General features: G+C 43.3%; 1 protein-coding gene across 1 annotated transcript in view; it reads left to right on the top strand.

Annotated features, from left to right (window-relative positions):
* Nucleotides 1-18,878, top strand: part of LOC125456124 (serine protease 53-like) — a 39,515-nt gene that overhangs the window by 1,958 nt on the left and 18,679 nt on the right. Inside the window, exons 3-5 of the mRNA XM_048538888.2 lie at nt 5,441-5,588; nt 6,260-6,535; nt 7,795-7,992. Coding sequence (XP_048394845.2) covers nt 5,441-5,588; nt 6,260-6,535; nt 7,795-7,992 — 622 coding nt within the window. The remainder of the gene's footprint in view (nt 1-5,440; nt 5,589-6,259; nt 6,536-7,794; nt 7,993-18,878) is intronic.

Genomic DNA, 18,878 nt, shown 5'->3' with positions numbered 1-18,878 from the left:
CTTAGATATAGTACATTCAGTTCCCTTGTATAAGTTGCGAATGTACATTGTTAAGAGCTGAGATCCCAGCACTGACTCCTGCGATACCCTGCTACTCACTAGCAGCCCCTCAGAAAATGATCTATTTATTCCTGCTGTTATTTCATGTCTGCCAGTCAGTTCTCTATCCAGCTGAATACACTATTCTGAACCCAATGCTCTTTAACTTTACATGCTAATCTCTGATGTGAGACTTTTGTCGGTAGTCTAAGTCAATAATTTGAATGAAAGCAGCGGCGAGTAGCTAACCAGACTGGGCAATATTTTTGGAAAGCAAAAATCATCGGATTTATTATGGGAAGCCAAAAATGAAGTATGTTGCTTGTCCTAACAAAAATGCTCAATTCCATTCTTTCTTTATTCTTTCAATGGATTTGAGGGTAGTTGGTAAGGCCAGTACTTGTTGCCCACACCTAATTTCCCTCGAGATAGTAGCAAAATTCCTTTTTGAACTATTATAGTTCATATGGCTGAGTTTATATGGGTCCACCCACAGGGCTGTCAGGAAGGGAGTTCCATGCAGGATGTTGACCTAGTCACGGAGAAGGAGCAGGGATATAGTTCCAGATGGAGATGCTGTGTTGCTTGGACAGGAACTTCCTATTAGTTCTCATGCACCTCCTGCCCTAGACCTTCTAGGTAATAAATGTCATGCTGTTGAAGGAACTTTGGTGAGTTGTGCAATGTAGTTGTGAGTTGTGCATTATATAGTTTTATTTTAGATTAGATTAGATTCCCTACAGTGTGGAAACAGGTCCTTCGGCCCAACAAGTCCACACTGCCTCTTGGAGCATCCCACCCTGACCCATCCCCCTATAACCCACACACCCTTGAACACAACAGGCAATTTAGCATGGCCGATCCATCTAGCCTGTACATCTTTGGACTGTGAGAGGAAACCGGAGCACCTGGAGGAAACCCATGCAGACACAGGGAGAATGTGCAAACTCCACACAGACAGTCACCCAAGGCTGGAATCGATCCCGGGTCCCTGGCGCTGTGAGGCTGCAGTGCTAACCACTACCGTACCGCCCTTAAGTTGGCACGCATTGCTGCCAATATTTCCTGTTGGTGAAGGAAGTATTGTTTAAGGTGTTTGCTGGACAGCCAATCAAGCAGGTTGCAATTACCAGCCTATTGCCAATATTCTTGAGTCTTGTTGAAGCTTTACCCATCCAGACAAATAGATAGTATTCACTCTGACCTTATTTGTGTATATTGTAGACAGACTTTGGGCAGTCAAGAAGTGAATTACACACTGCAGAATTTCCAGCCTCTGAACATAGAACATTAGAACATTGAACAATACAACACAGAACAGGCCCTTCAGCCCTCATTGTTGCGCCGACCTGTGAACTAACCTAAGCCCATCACCCTACACTATCCCATCATCATCCATATGCTTATCCAAGGACTGTTTAAATGCCCCTAATGTGGCTGAGTTAACTACATTGGCAGGCAGGCTGTTCCACGCCCTTACCACTCTCTGAGTAAAGAACCTGCTTCTGACATCTGCTTAAATCTATCACCCCTCAATTTGTAGCTATGCCCCCTCGTACAAGCTGATATCATCATCCTCAGAAAAAGACTCTCGCTGTCCACTCTATCTAACCCTCTGATCATCTTGCATGTCTCTATTAAATCCCCTCTTAGCCTTCTTCTCTCCAATGAGAACAAACCTAAGTCCCTTGCCTTTCTTCATAAGACCTTCACTCCAGACCAGGCAACATCCTGGTAAATCTCCTCTGCACCTTTTCCAATGCTGCCACATCCTTCCTGTAATGGGGCGACCAGAACTGCACGCGATATTCCAAGTGAGGCTGCAGTAGCGTTTTGTACAGTTGCAGCATGACATCACGGCTCCGAAACTCAATCCCTCTACCAATAAAACCTAACACACCGTAGGCCTTCTTAACAGCACTATCAACCTGGGTGGCAACTTTCAGGCATCTATGTACATGGACACCAAGATCCCTCTGCACATCCACACTACCAAGAATCTTTCCATTGACCCAGTATTCTGCCTTCCTATTATTCCTCCCAAAGTGAATCACCTCACATTTATCCGCATTGAATTCCATCTGCCACCTTTCAGCCCAATTCTGCAATTTATCCAAGTCTCCCTGAAACCTGCAACATTCTTCCACACTGTCCACCATTCCACCGACTTTAGTGTCATCTGCAAACTTACTGACCCATCCAGCTATGCCTGCGTCCAAGTCATTTATAAAAATGACAAACAGCAGTGGTCCCAAAACAGACCTTTGAGGCACACCAGTAGTAACCGGACTCCAGGCTGAATATTTTCCGTCAACCACCGCTCGTTGCCTTCTTACAGAAAGCCAGTTTCTAATCCAAACAGCTAAATCTCCCTCAATCCCATGCCTCCGTATTTTCTCCAATGGCCTACCATGTGGAACCTTATCAAAGGCTTTACTGAAGTCCATGTACACCGCGTCAACTGCCTTACCCTCATCCTCATGCTTGATCACCTTCTCAAAAAACTCAGTGAGGTTAGTGAGACACGACCTGCCCTTGACAAATCCACATTGACTGTCTCCAATCAAATTGTTGCTTGCTAGATGATTATAAATCCTATCTCTTGTAGTCCTTTCCAAAACTTTTCCTACAACAGACGTAAGGCTAACTGGTCTATAATTACCTGGGTCATCTCTACTGCCCTTCTTGAACAAGGGCACAACATTTGCAATTCTCTAGTCCTCTGGTACTAATCCTGTAGACAATAAGGACTGAATCTGGTCTTGTAACCATGGTACTTTCATTGCTAGTGCAGTGAGAACTTTTTGCAAGGGGGACCCACGAGTGCAGGATGTATCTTTAGAAAGAAAAATAGAAATTGTTGGAAAATCTCAGCAGGTCTGGCAATGTTGGTGGACAAGAAGAAAGATTGGAATGGAAATCCTGCAGGAATAAAAACAACGTTGCTGGAAAAGCTCCTGATTTTGTTCCTGATCAACAGCATCCACACATCTTTCGGTTTTTATTTAGCATTTAACTCACTGCCACATCCCTTCCAGGCATGCCCACCTTGAAGAAATTCTGCTCCTCTCTCCAATGGGATTTTCATCCCAATCTTTCTTTTGCCCACTGACACTAATTTCCAATCGTTTATTCCCTACCCCACCCACCCTCCCTATTTCCTGCAAATAAACTGAAGTTTTCCCAGCCACCATCAGTTCTGAGAAAGGGTCAATGGACCTGAAACGTTAACTCTGATTTTTTTCTTCACAGATCTGCTAAGCTTTTCCAACAACTTAGTTTCTGTTCGAGAGTTATTTTGGTTTTTATGTAGTGTGTCTTTAGACGTTTTACACTGAGGTCAGGATTTCTGAATTTAAGAGGCAGCTAGGAACACTTTGGGCAAGAGGGCGATTCAAAGATTCCTGAAACAAAAGCAGATATTACGAAAGAATCTCAGTGGGTCTGACAACATCTGTGGAGACAAAGCAGAATGAATGTTTTAAGTCTGATGAAATGTCACTGGACTCGAAATGTTAACTCTGTTTCTGTCTCTACAGATGCTGCTCGATCTACTGGGTTTCTCGAGCAATTTCTGCCTTTATTTCAGATGTTCAGCATTTGCAGTTCTTTGCTTTATTTTAGACATTGCTAAAGTTTGGAAGTTCTAGGAGTGTCCACTTAACAGGATGAGCGAAGATGTGGGGTGCTACATTTTTCTAGGGCAAATTAAGGCAGGACTTACATACTTATTGATAAGGACCTGGAGAGTGTTGCTGAATAAAGAGACATTGGAGCACAGGTTCATTGTTCCTTGAAAGTGGTGTCTCAGGGAGACAGGATAGTGAAGAAGGCATTTGGTACATTTGCCTTTATTGGTCAGTGCATTGAGTGTAAAAGTTGGATGGTCACGTTGAGGCAGTATAGCACATTGGTTAGGCCACTTTTGGAATACTGCATTCAATTCTGGCCTCCCTGTTATGGGAATGATGTTGTGAAACGTGAAAAAGTTCAGAAAAGATTTACAAGGAATTTGCCAGGATTGGAGTCTTTGAGCTGCAGAGATAGTCTGAATAGGTTGGGGTTACTTTCCCTGGAGCGTCAGAGGCTGACGGGTGACCTTATAGAGGTTCATAAAATCATGACGGGCATGGATTGAGTGAATAGCCAAGGTCTTTTCCCCAGGGTGTGGGGAGTTCAAAACTACAGGGCTTAGGTTTAAGGTGAGAGGAGAAAGATTTAAAAGGGACCTAAGGGGCAACATTTTCACACAGAAGGTAGTGTGTGTATGGAATGAGCTGTCAGAGGAAGTGGTTGAGGCTGGTACAATTACAACATTTAAAAGGCATCTGGATGGGTACATGAATAGGAAGAGTTTAAAGGATATGGGCCAAATGCTGGCAAGTAGGTCTGGATTAATTTAGGATATCTGGTCAACATGGGCGAGCTGGACCAAAGAGTCTGTTCCCATGCTCTACATCTCTATGACTGTATGTTTGAATGTTAGGTGGATTGGCCATGTTAAATTGCCCATAGTGTCCAGGGATGCACAGGTTAGGTGGTCTACCCATGGGAAATGCAGGTTTACAGGGTTAGTGTAGGGGAGTGGGTCAAGATGGGATGTTCTTCAGAGGACCAGTGTGGACACGATGGACCAAATGGCCTGCTTCCACATTGAAGGGATTCTATGATTCTAGTTCAGCGTAGTAGATAGGTGGCTATTCAGGAGTATTCAAAGTGGATTATGGGGAATGACTGTATTTTGAAGGTATATGATCCAGACCATAGTACCGATAGGCCAGGGACTGTGCAGCAGGAAACAGAAGAAAAAAGAGATGTTGCCTTTGTATGAAATTCCACAGCAAAGAGATGACAGGCATTTCTGTTCCTGTTCAAAAGATTTAGGTTAACCCCAACAAAACAAGATTGGAGGATGTAGCTGAAGTTAAATTGGCAGTTGAATGAGTACTAACGTACAGAAGAGAAAGCAGGTGCAGTGGTAATGTCAGTGGTTTAGTAATCCAGAGGCCCATGTGTTCAAATCCAACCATGGCAGCTAACGGAATTTAAATTCAATTTTAAATTCTCAGCAATGAGAATCGCAACAACTTTCATCGACTGCTATGAAAATCAGTTCATAATTATGCTTTGGGGAGGAAATGCGTAATCTTCGTCTGGTCTGACCCGCATGTGACTCCAGGCACACAGCAATATGTTTGTCTATTAATTGGCCCTTGATTTGGCCAACCAGCCCGCTCAGTTCAAAAGCAGGTAGGAATGGGTATCCAATGCTCGTCCAGCCAATAATGGCAAATCCCATTAAAGAGTAGAAACTAAAACAATGCTGGCATTTTTCTACATTGAGGCTGCAATTTAAATACTGTACAAGTTGTTGATTCACCAAGTAATGTTTCACCTACAGATTGATCAAGAAAAAGAAAGCCACAGTTGTTCTTGGAGCTCGTTCACTCCAAAAGACGGATAATATTGAACAAACCATTTCTGTTAAAAATATTTTCCCACACCCTGAATTCAAGCACAAAATAGAAAATGACATCATGCTTTTGGAGGTAACTGTTGTTCAATAAGTTAATTGTAAATTTCTTCAATGTGTAGGGTCTGGAAACCTTGCTGACTAAAAAAGAAAGGGGTAGGATTTTAGAAACAGAACCAAAAATTCTTGGGAGAAAGCTCAGCAGGTGTGGCAGCATGAGTGGAGAGAAAGCAGAGTTAATGTTTCAGAACTCTGAAGGATGGTTATTGGACCCAATGGATGTGCTGCAATTTTTCAGCAATTTTATTTTTGCTTCTGATTTTCTGCATTGGCAGTTCTTTAGTTCTTTCATTTGGGATGGGATATTTGCCAGATTCTCCTATTGAAATCTGACTGACATATGGTGGAAAACCTAGGTTTTGTTATAATTATGTCCATTTTTTAATTTTGTAAATCATATTGCATTTTTACATCTTACTAGACAATGCTCCCAGCAATGATACTTCATTTACAATTTACCATTGAGGTTCACAAATCCAAAATTACATTTACTCATTTCTAAAATATTGGAAGTACATTGTGGAGCTACATACAAGCAGCAATGCTTCCTGTCTGGACTGTGCATCTTTTACACATTGTACATGAGCAAAATAACTGGCAAAACAATTTATACTTACATTTTATGTGATTGTCTGTAGTGACTCAGAGAAGCAAGAGACAGTAATGTTTTCTTTCTTATTGTTACAGTTAGCACAAGCTGCAGATGTTAAGAAGAAGGGTGTAGAAATCTTGAAGTTGCCAACTTCAACAAAGGACGTTAAAGCTGGAGTAAAGTGCAGAATTATTGGATGGGGACAAACCAGGCCCAGGGATAAAAAACAGTCTAACACTTTGAAAGAGGCAACCATATCAGTGATTGACCGGAAAACCTGCAATAGTAAACAATATTACAATGGGAGCCCAGTTATAACAGACAACATGATTTGTGCAGGTGACAAAAAAGGCAGAAAAGATTCCTGCCTGGTAAGTTACACAGTGTTACTTGAAGGATTCTTATAAACAGATAATGTACTCTGCACTAGGCTGCAATAATGTTTAATCACTGTGGTGGAGACTGTATATGAGCAATAAAACCTTGCATTTATGTACCATCTTTCACACCCTCAATAAATGGTAAAGTCCATCACAAGGAAGTATTTTGAAGTATAGTTACATGTTTAATGTTAGAAATGCAACAATTAATGTGTTCAAAGCAAGATCTCAAGGCAATATGAGTGGAATCTTATGAGGAGCTGAGTGATATGGCAAGAAATGTAGCAAAACCTTGTGAGAAATCCAGCAAAGCCAATCTCATTGCTGGGAATACATTTTTGCATCTTTTAAGTATGTTCTGGGAATCGAGTCAAGTTTCTCATAAGACAGCAGTGAGTTGTTTATGAACAGGGATTATTGCTTGTTAATGACTTATTAAATGCAGATCTCCCTGTATTAATACATAACTTCCTATCATAACGCCTGGCTTGAGCAAACCAAACACTGAGAATTCTTGACATGGATGTCAGAGACATTTGAAAGATGGCACTGGTGCTAGGGATGACAGTGCACTCCAGTATATCCCAGAAGTGGGGAGCTGTGGATATGGAGGGTGGCAGCATGGGGTTAGAATTGGATGAGATCAGCTCAATAGGGACAGGGAAAGTACATACTGACGCATTTACTAAGATATGGTGAGAAAACCCATTAGGTCCTCATGGAGAGAAATGCACCGTGAAACTAAATGAAACTGATACTTAGCCAAAAGAACATTAGCTTCAGCCCCAAAGTTCCATGACGTTGTTTGAAGGACCGATAATGGTCAGAGCACCAGGGGTAACCCCCATGCTCTTTGTTTGATATCATGGATTATTTTGTTTATTTCTGTAATTGGAAATGTATTCATTTCCCTTCCAATTTTTATGTCCCAGATCCCTAGCCAGTTCCACAGGATCAGCAACATATCAATATTCTGGGTAGCGGCTGATACCATTTGTGATGTCAATGCAAACAAAGCGTACAACAATTATAGAGCAATTTGCCCATTTGGAGAATAAACACCAATGTGGTTAAATTGGTGCAATGGTTTTGCCCACATGTTGTAAATTCCCCTGCACTTCTAAGTAAGTAATTTCATAAAAATAGAAGGCAATCCAAACTTCATTATTAATTTCAGCACGTTTTGTGGGTTTGTAAATACTTCTTGGAAAGTATATTAAACATAGCATTTTTTTATTCTTTTCTCACAGGGTGATGCAGGAGGCCCATTAATGTGCAAAATAAAGACCCTGAGCCGGAAGGAAGACATTGTTGGAATTGCTTCAGCTGGATCCAATTGCGCAATTGCAAGACACCCTGGCATTTACACTCGGCTAACAGAAAAATATCTAAGCTGGGTGAAGAAAACAATTGGAGTTGTAAATTTTAATGAAACCCTTGAAGAAATCTAATGGAAATGGCTGCACATTTGTTAGTCGCTATCTTGATGCAGTTTGCTTGCATTTGGGTTCGTCTAAATATCCATGAAGCATATGTTACTGAAATAGTTTGGTCACTTAAAACTTGAACAAAATCAAATGCTTACTTTTAATCATTCATGCAAAAAAGCTACTCAATATCCTCAGATCCGACATTTGCTTGTGCTTTTGAAAGTTCTTGTCACATAATTTTTGATCACTTTTTAGTCACATTTTATACGTTATTATCTTTCTACTTGACAATTCTTTTCTCTGCATGAATATTATTTTCATTTGATCCTTGGAGACATATCATTAGACATTTTTGATTCTATTTCCTCTGGAGATGAACACCAGATACAATCAGTGGTGTGGTTTAATGAGCTATTATTGCCAAAAGGCAGAGACGATGTGAGGTTTTAGCTATCAGTACTCAACACAAACCGTCACTGATGCATGTCAGATTGCATCACTCACAATTGTGCCACTGGTCAGATTTGCATGTGTGGCCAGGAAAGGGAAAATCTTGCCATAATCTTGATGACAGAACAAGAAGAATGGATTTCATATTTATGCCATTCTTGTAGAAAACCCATTCATTATTAGATATTTTTATCAAGCTGCAGGATGATTTTTGTCAACTTAGAAGCATTCATTAATATTTGAATTTGTGGTGGTTTACGAAGGAGGTGGAATCTCTGGTCAAGAGGAAGAAGAAGGCTTATGTTAGGATGAGATGTGAAGGCTCAGTTAGGCTGCTTGAGGGCTACGAGGTAGCCAGGAAAGACCTAAAGAGAGAGCTTAGAAGAGCCAGGAGGAGACATGAGAAGTTGTTGGCAGATAGGATCAGACTAAACCCTAAGGCTTTCTATAGGTATTAAAGGAATAAAAGAATGACAAAAGTAAGATTAGAGCCAGCCAAGGATAGTAGTGGTAAGTTGTGTGTGGAGTCAGAGGAGATAGGGGAAGCACTAAATGAATATTTTTCAACAGTATTCACTCTAGAAAACAACAATGTTGTCGAGGAGAATACTGAGATACAGGCTACTAGACTAGGTGGGATTGAAATTCACAAGGAAGAGGTATTAGAAATCCTACAGAGGGTGAAGATAGATAAGTCCACTGGGCCGGATGGGATTTATCCTAGGATCCTCTGGGAAGCCAGGGATGAGATTTCTGAGCCTTTGGCATTGATCTTTAACCCATCATTGTCTACAGGAATAGTGCCAGACAATTGGAGGATAGCAAATGTGGTTCCCCTGTTCAAGAAGGGGAGTAGAGACAACCCTGGTAATTATAGACCAGTGAGCCTAACTCAGTTGTTGGTAAAGTGTTGGAAAAGGTTATAAGGGATAGGATTTATAACCATCTAGAAAAGAATAAATTGATTAGGGATAGGCAGCACGGTTTTGTGAAGGGAAGGTCGTGCCTCACAAAACTTATTGAGTTCTTTGAGAAGGTGACCAAACGGGTAGATGAGAGTAAACTGGTTGTTGTGGTGTATATGGATTTCAGCAAGGCTTTCAATAAGGTTCCCCACAATAGGCTGTTGTACAAAATGCAGAGGAATGGGATTGTGGGAGATATAGCAGTTTGGAACGGAAATTGGCTTGCTGAAAGAAGACAGAGGGTGGTAGTTGATGGGAAATATTCATCCTGGAGACCAGTTACTAGTGGTGTACTGCAAGGGTCGGTGTTGGGTCCGCTACTGTTTGTTATTTTTATAAATGACCTGGATGAGGGCGTAGAAGGATGGGTTCGTAAATTTGCAGATGACACTAAGGTTGGTGGAGTTGTGGATAGTGACGAAGGATGCTGTAGGTTGCAGAGAGACATAGATAAGCTGCAGAGCTGGGCTGAGAGGTGGCAAATGGAGTTTAATGCAGACAAGTGTGAGGTGATGCACTTTGGTAGGAGTAACCGGAAGGCAAAGTACTGGGCTAATGGTAAGATTCTTAGTAGTGTAGATGAGCAGAGAGATCTCGGTGTCCATGTACACAGATCCTTGAAAGTTGCCACCCAGGTTGACAGGGTTGTTAAGAAGGCATACAGTGTTAATGCTTTTATTAATAGAGGGATCGAGTTCCGGAACCAAGAGGTTATGGTGAAGCTGTACAAAACTCTGGTGCGGCTGCACTTGGAGTATTGCATACAGTTCTGGTCACTGTATTATGAGAAGGATGTGGAAGCTTTGGAAAGGGTGCAGAGGAGATTTACTAGGATGTTGTCTGGTGTGGAGGGAAGGTCTTACGAGGAAAGGCTGAGGGACTTGAGGCTGTTTTCTTTAGAGAGAAGAAGGTTGAGAGGTGACTTAATTGAGACATAGAAAATAATCAGAGGGTTAGATAGGGTGGATAGGGAGAGCCTTTTTCCTAGGATGGTGACGGCCAACACGAGGGGGCATAGCTTTAAATTGAGGGGTGAAAGATATAGGACGGATATCAGAGGTGGTTTCTTTACTCAGAGAGTAGTAAGGGAATGGAACGCTTTGCCTGCAACGGTAGTAGATTCGCCAACTTTAAGTACATTTAAGTCGTCATTGGATAAGCATATGGACGCACATGGAATAGTGTAGGTTAGATGGGCTTCAGATCAGTATGGCAGATCGGCACAACATCGAGGGCCAAAGGACCTGTACTGTGCTGTAATGTTCCATGTAATGTTCTATGTTTACTTAATACACATAGTGAAACTTGACAATTTGCTAAAAACCTATGTCTAGTTCTGTTTGCTTATTGAGTCACCTAAATTCTCTTATCGTTTTAAACTGTTACAAAAACTTTTCTTTACAGAAAAATAACAACGTTGATTGTTATTCAGAGTTTTAAATTTGCAGGAAAATTGAAGCTGAACTGTTAAAACTTTGTTTATGATGAGTTGTGCTGATTAATGCACAATAAAAACATTTAAAAACACCTGCTGAATGTTGTCTATGCTGTGGTTTAATTATTAAAAGGTGCCATTGAGAAAGGCTCGGAGATGTCACCATCAGAAACACTGGATGCAATGTTGGCTGAGGCATTGGGAAGGTAACATCCTTAAAATCAGAGTACTGCTCCTGTTGATACATTCCTGGACTGATTGATGCCTTTGCTATTTTACACAAAGTCTTTCCAAGAGCCGACCATGTACCAGCATTACTGAGGCAGCAGCTCAACAGATTGTCCAAGTTGCAGTTTCTCCCTTTTTAACCCCTGTAACTTCTGCAGAAAAAAATCTGTTTAAGTGAACAAACAGGGTAAAGAAGAATCTAGCCTACAATTTTTAAATAGCCAGCCAGAAGGCATTCATGAATATTTGCCTTTTTATTGATGCACCTAGGAGGACCACTGAAAATATCCATGCCATTCAATACCATCATTAGCCTTTGCAGGATGGACGTCCTCACCAGGTTCCGGCTCCCACTCAACATGTTGTGGGAGTTTCTGAGACAGTAGGACCTGCAGATGCTGGAGAATCTGAGATAACAAGGTGTGGAGCTGGATGAACACAGCAGGCCAAGCAGCATCAGAGGAGGAGGAAGGCTGACGTTTTGGGCCGAGACCCTTCTTCAGAAAAGTAGCTTTAAGGTTTGCTATTGAAAAAGCTTATGCCTTCTCCAGCCAAAACAAAAATTGTAGTTAGGTGATACTTCTCATGGCAAATGAATGTTTCAAAATGTTTTATACCCAATTATGTACTTTTCTTGTAGAATATTCAGTTTGAAAATGTTGGAAAAACAGCAGCTAATTTTCTGAAGAAGGGTCTAGGCCCGAAACGTCAGCCTTCCTGCTCCTCTGATGCTGCTTGGCCTGCTGTGTTCATCTAGCTCTACACCTACAAGTTGTGGCATTTGATTGTTTTCAAACCTCACAGGATCATTGGAATGTGTGTCTAGTTTGTGAATTCCCCCCTGCAGTCTGGCAGTGGAATCAACATAAGGTTTAGTATTGAAATGGCTTGAGCCTCCTCCAGGCAAAAAAAGAAAGATTTGTAGTTAGGTGACACTTCTCACGGCAAATGAATGTTTCAAAATGCTTTATAACCAATTCTGTACTTTTCTTGTAGAATATTCAGTTCTATAATGTTGGAAAAACAGCAGCTAATTTTCGTTTCGCAGAATGCCACCAGCTCCTGTTCAATGCTGATCTGTCTGAGATTTTACAGGAGGGCGAGTGAGGCCTAAAGGCATCTCCACCTGCTGTCACCTTATTTGAGACCGTTAAGTGGCCGCATAGGAGGAAGAAACCAGAGACAGTGTTGGCAGAGATGCCGGCAGATGAGCCTCAGGTGGAAAAGTTGGGAGTGGATGGGGGCATGTGTTCAGGGACAGAAATGCTATCTCCAGCCAACTAATACTCTGAGGTGAAACCCTACCAGCTGAAAAATAGTTTTATTTGTTTTGTTCATGTGATGTAATCACCATTGGCTGACCCAAGTTGGTCTTAGAAGGTGGTGTTGATCTGCCTTTGTGAATTGCTGCAGTCCATGTGGAACATTAATGAATTTATGCAGCGCATCTTGCATATGGTGCATTTGCTGTTACTGAGCACCAGTGATGGAAGGAATGAATGTTTACCGATGTGGTGCCTATCAAGTAGTTACTTTGTCCTGTATGAGATAAAACTTCGTGAGTGCCGTTGGAGGTGCCCCCATTCAAGCAAGCGTGGAGTATGGCATCGCACTCCTGACTTGTGCCTTGTCAGTGGACAGAATTTGGGGAATCAGGAGATGAGTTGTTTCCTGCAGTATTCCTAACCTCTGATCTGCTCTTGCAGCCACTGCAGCTATATGATTAGTTCAAGATAACAAAGTGTGAAGCTGGATGAACACAGCAGGCCCAGCAGCATCTCAGCAGCACAAAAGCTGACGTTTCGGGCCGAGACCCTTCATCAGAGAGGGGGATGGGGTGAGGGTTCTGGAATAAATAGGGAGAGAGGGGGAGGCGGACCGAAAATGGAGAGAAAAGAAGATAGGTGGAGAGGAGAGTATAGGTGGGGAGGTAGGGAGGGGATAGGTCATTCCAGGGAAGACAGACAGGTCAAGGAGGTGGGATGAGGTTAGTAGGTAGGAGATGGAGGTGCAGCTTGGGGTGAGAGGAAGGGATGGGTGAGAGGAAGAACAGGTTAGGGAGGCAGAGACAGGCTGGGCTGGTTTTGGGATGCAGTGGGTGGAGGGGAAGAGCTGGGCCGGTTGTGTGGTACAGTGGGGGGAGGGGGCAAACTGGGCTGGTTTTGGGATGCGGTGGTGGAAGGGGAGATTTTGAAGCTGGTGAAGTCGACATTGATACCATTAGGCTGCAGGGTTCCCAAGCGGAATATGAGTTGCTGTTCCTGCAACCTTCGGGTGGCATCATTGTGGCACTGCAGGAGGCCCATGATGGACATGTCTTCTAAAGAATGGGAGGGGAAATGGAAATGGTTCGCGACTGGGAGGTGCAGTTGTTTATTGCGAACCGAGCGGAGGTGTTCTGCAAAGCGGTCCCCAAGCCTCCGCTTGATTTACCCAAAGTAGAGGAAGCCACACCGGGTACAAGGGATACAGTATACCACATTGGAAGATGTGCAGGTGAACCTCTGCTTAATATGGAAAGTCATCTTGGGGCCTGGGATAGGGGTGAGGGAGCCTGTGTGGGGGCAAGTGTAGCATTTCCTGCAGTTGCAGGGGAAGGTGCCGGGTGTGGTGGGGTGGGAGGGCAGTGTGGAGCGAACAAGGGAGTCACGGAGAGAGTGGTCTCTCCGGAAAGCAGACAAGGGTGGGGATGGAAAAATGTCTTGGGTGGTGGGGTCGGATTGTAGATGGCGGAAGTGTCGGAGGATGATGCATTGTATCCGGAGATTGGTGGGGTGGTGTGTGAGAACGAGGGGGATCCTCTTTGGGCAGTTGTGGCGGGGGCGGGGTGTGAGGGATGTGTTGCGGGAAATGCAGGAGACGCGGTCAAGGGCATTCTCGACCACGGTGGGGGGAAAGTTGCGGTCCTTGAAGAACTTGGACATCTGGGATGTGCTGGAGTGGAATGCTTCATCCTGGGAGCAGATGTGGCGGAGGCGGAGGAATTGGGAATAGGGGATGGAATTTTTGCAGGAGGGTGGGTGGGAGGAGGTGTATTCTAGGTAGCTGTGGGAGTCAGTGGGCTTGAAATGGACATCAGTTAAAAGCTGATTGCCTGAGATGGAGACTGAGAGGTCCAGGAAGGTGAGGGATGTGTTGGAGATGGCCCAGGTGAACTGAAGGTTGGGGTGGAAGTTCTTTAAGTACCACAACTATCCCCCACAGTGATCGAGAACGCCCTTGAGCGCGTCTCCCGCATTTCCCGCAACACATCCATTACACCCCGCCCCCGTCACAACCACCCCAAGAGAATCCCCCTCGTTCTCACACACCACCCCACCAATCTCCGGATACAATGCATCATCCTCCGACACTTCCGCCATCTACAATCCGACCCCACCACCCAAGACATTTTTCCATCCCCACCCTTGTCTGCTTTCCGGAGAGACCACTCTCTCCGTGACTCCCTTGTTCGCTCCACACTGCGCTCCCATCCCACCACACCCGGCACCTTCCCCTGCAACCGCAGGAAATGCTACACTTACCCCCACACCTCCTCCCTCACCCCTCTCCCAGGCCCCAAGATGACTTTCCATTTTAAGCAGAGATTCACCTGCACATCTGCCAATGTGGTATACTGCATCCACTGTACCCAGTGTGGCTTCCTCTACATTGGGGAAACCAAGAGGAGGCTTGGGGACCGCGTTGCAGAACACCTCCGCTCGGTTCACAATAAACAACTGCACCTCCCAGTCGCGAACCATTTCCATTCCCCCTCCCATTCTTTAGATGACATGTCCATCATGGGCCTCCTGCAGTGCCACAATGATGCCACCCGAAGGTTGCAGGAACAGCAACTCATATTCCGCTTGGGAACCCTGCAGCCTAATGGTATCAATGTGGACTTCACCAGCTTCAAAATCTCCCCTCCCCCCACTGCATCCCAAAACCAGCCCAGCTCATCCCCTCCCCCCACTGCACCACACAACCAGCTCAGCTCTTCCCATCCACCCTTTGCATCCCAAAACCAGTCCAGCCTGTCTCTGCCTCCCTAACCTGTTCTTCCTCTCATCCATCCCTTCCTCCCACCCCAAGCTGCACCTCCATCTCCTACCTACTAACCTCATCCCACCTCCTTGACCTGTCCGTCTTCCGTGGACTGACCTATCCCCTCCCTACACCCCACCTATACCCTCCTCTCCATCTATCTTCTTTTCTCTCCATCTTCGGTCCACCTCCCCCTCTCTCCCTATTTATTCCAGAACCCTCACCCCATCCCCTTCTCTGATGTAGGGTCTCGGCCCGAAACGTCAGCTTTTGTGCTCCTGAGATGCTGCTGGGCCTGCTGCGTTCATCCAGCTTCACACTTTGTTATCTTGGATTCTCTAGCATCTGCAGTTCCCATTATCACTCATATGATTAGTTCAGTTCAGTTTCTGGTCAATGGTAATCCCCTAGATGTTGATAGTGGGGGGTCCAGTCATGGTAATGCTATTAATTGTCAAAGAGTAATGATTAGATTCTTGCTAAAATAAGGACTAAGCAAGAAATGGCTTTCACTTTATCTTTAACAGGAAGGAAAAAATGTTAACATATCTTCAGAACAGGATATGACTGCTCTGGTTACTGAGCAGAGATTGTTGATTCTAAAATGAGTTTTGGACAAAGTTTACAAAAGGATGACTTGTTGGAAGCCTATGAGATGTTGTCAATCGTAAATAAATCAATAAGATGAACAACCAGTCCATGGAAAAGTATGCCATGGAGTTTGAAAGGTTATATGAAGAGAAATAAATCCAAACTCGAAATTTTGTAGCCTGTTAATGTTTAAACTATAGATTGCACATACACTTCCACACTTTTGCTTTTAAAAAGTGTTCAATTTGTGTAAGGACTCTCTAAAACAACTTTCTGTTATTTTAAAACATTTTTAAGACAACACTGGTGTCCAATGCAGATACCAAAGATCCTTCCAAACTTATGATGACAATCATTTAGAAGGAAAAGAGCAGCAGATACATGCAGACGCCACCATCTGCAGGTTCCCTTCCAAACCACTCACAATCCTGACTTGGAGATATATTGTCATCCCTTCAGTGTCTCTGGATAAAAATTTTGAGATTCCTTTCCAAATGTTGTGGGTCAACCTATAGCACAAGGACTGCAGTGTTCAAGAAGGCAGCTCACCACCACCTTCTCAAGGGCAACTCGGGACGGGTAATAAAAACTGACCCAGCCAGTCGTGCCCACATCTCACGAGTAAAGAAAGGGAGTGGAATATAAAAAGGGAATGACATATAAAAAGTAGGGAGATTTTGCGGAAATTATACAAGACATTAGTCAGACATCAGTAGGAATACTGTGAACAGTTTAGGGACCTTTACCTAAGGAAAGATACATTGGTATTGGAGGCATTTCAGAGCGGGTTCACTAGGCTGACATCAGGTATGGAAGTATGGCCTTATGAGGAGAGATTGAGTAGATTGGGCCTGTATTTGTTGGAATAAAAAAGAATAAGAGGCACCTTATTGAACCATTCAAGATTCTTAGAGGATATGGCAAGGTAGAAAGGTTGCTTCCTCTTGTGAGAGAGTCCAAGACCAGAGGCATAATCTCAGAATAAGGGTTGCCCTTTTAAAACGGAGACAAGGAGAACAATAAGAGTACTACCATGGAAAGAGTAAGACCTATTAGAGACCAAAAAGGTAACCTATGCATGGAGCCAGAGGATGTGAGCGAGGTCTTAAGTAAATACTCTCATCTGTATTCACTTTGGAGAAAGACATTGTAGCTGGGGATTTCAGTTGGGATGCTGAGGTTGCAGAAAATGTTAATGTTAATGAAGAGGCATTGGAAGCCTAACAGGCATAAATGTGCATTAATTCCAGGGCCTAATGAGATATATCACAGGCTTATGGGAGGTAAAAGAGGAAACTGCTGGGGCCCTGTAGGGTATATGTTTAATACTTACTGGCCGCAGGTGAAGTGTCAGATGACAGGAGTTTAGAAAAGGTGGTTCACTTGTTCAAGAAAGGCAGCAGGAATAGGTCATGTAATTGCAGACCAGTTAGTCTAACATCGGTGGGAGTGAAATTATTGGAAAGCATTCTGAGGGAGAGGCAGCACTTGGAAAGTCAGGAATTGATCAGGGATAGTCAGCGTGGATTTGTTAGAGGGAGATCATGTCTGTATAATTTAATTGAGTTTTTTTTGAAAAGGTGACTAAATATATTAATGTGGGAAGTGCAGTTGATGAAGTTTACATGAACTTTTGGCAAGGTCCGGTATGGGAGGCTGGTCCAAAAGGTAAAACCCATGGGATCCAAGCAAGCTGGCAAACCGGATCCAAAATAGGCTTACACATAGGAGGCAATGAGTGATGGTGGGGGGTTGTTTTTATAATTGAAAGCCTGTTTCCGGTCATGCACCACAGGAATCAGTGCTGGGACCCATGTTGTTAATTATGTATATTAGCAGCTTGGTATGAATGTAAAAGCTACAAGTAGTAACTTTTTAGATGATATAAAAATTGGTGATGTTATTGATGGTGTGGAGGATAGTCTCAATCTACAGTCTGATGATGATCAGCTGGTTAAACTGGGCAGAACAATAGCAGATGGAATTTAATCTTGGTAAATGCGAGGTGTGCTGCTACTCTGCTGCAGTCTTGAATTTAGTGATAATCGCTGTACCCTTTTGGTAAGGTATCATTATTTTTCCTTGACACACTGTCCTACCGTACGTTTACTGTTGGGGAGCCTGTACACAATTCCCACAAGTCATATTTGTCATTATCATTCCTCATCTCTACTCAGACTACTTCTATATCTTGGATCCAGAATTTAAGTCATTTTTAATGAACAGAGCCACTCCTGCACTCTCCCTGGCTTCCTCCCCTTCCTAAATGTTGCATTTGCTTTAATATTCAAGTCATAATCTAAGTCGTCTTGCAGCTATGTCTCAGTAATAGACACTAGATGGCACTCAGAATAGAATGAACACTTACTATCATGTGTACATTTGCATGAAAATACATTGTAAAGTTTAATAAATCGTCCCACCGTGGTACCTACATCAATGACAGAAGTCATACGTAATAATTAATACAAAGTAAAATTAAGACAAAGTTCACCTCAGATAACAAGGTGTACAGCTGGATGAACACAGCAAGACACACAGCATCAGAGGAGCAGGAAGGCTGACGTTTTGGGCCTAGACCCTTCTTCAGAAAGTATTTCAGGGAAGTTATCTCAGATTGTCCAGCATCTGCAGTTCCTAACATCTCTGAAAAAGCTCACCTCAGTTCAGTTAATGGTTCCTGGACTCAGGGAAAGCTAATTAAGGTATGATGGAATACCCTGAAGACGCAGCTGGGGCAAGGCCACCATTCTGTTGAAATTATACTCTTAGTTCATCTGTTTTGTTTTAAATACTGTGTGCATTCAAATACAGTGCCTTAAGCCTTATCATCTATAAGATCTCTAGTCTTATCTGCTAATGTGATCCAGCATGTGTATTCTCGCTTCTTGTTATTGTTGTACTCCTGTTGGTGGGCAGTGTTGTAACTGCATAGTCTGGTGTTTTATAAATTTGGTTGTGCGTTTATTTATTTTAAAAGAAATTGGATTCTTTTGGAGGACCTTCTTGTGGGTCTGGATGAAGTAGCCATCAATAGATCCAGACAGTGAGCCATAGAGGGAGTTGTAATTCCAGCTGCCTGTTAATCTTTCTTGTTAATGTTGTCCTCAGGAGAGTAAGCATGTGGTGTCTTCTGGTACCTTGAAGCTTGTCAGGCTGAGCAAGCACTGCAGGAACTACAGTCTGTTATTGACCATTCCTATGACATT

Source organism: Stegostoma tigrinum, chromosome 1 (genome assembly GCF_030684315.1).
Source record: "Stegostoma tigrinum isolate sSteTig4 chromosome 1, sSteTig4.hap1, whole genome shotgun sequence".
Taxonomy (NCBI): Eukaryota; Metazoa; Chordata; class Chondrichthyes; order Orectolobiformes; family Stegostomatidae; genus Stegostoma; species Stegostoma tigrinum.
This window is presented reverse-complemented; position numbering and strand designations above follow the sequence as displayed.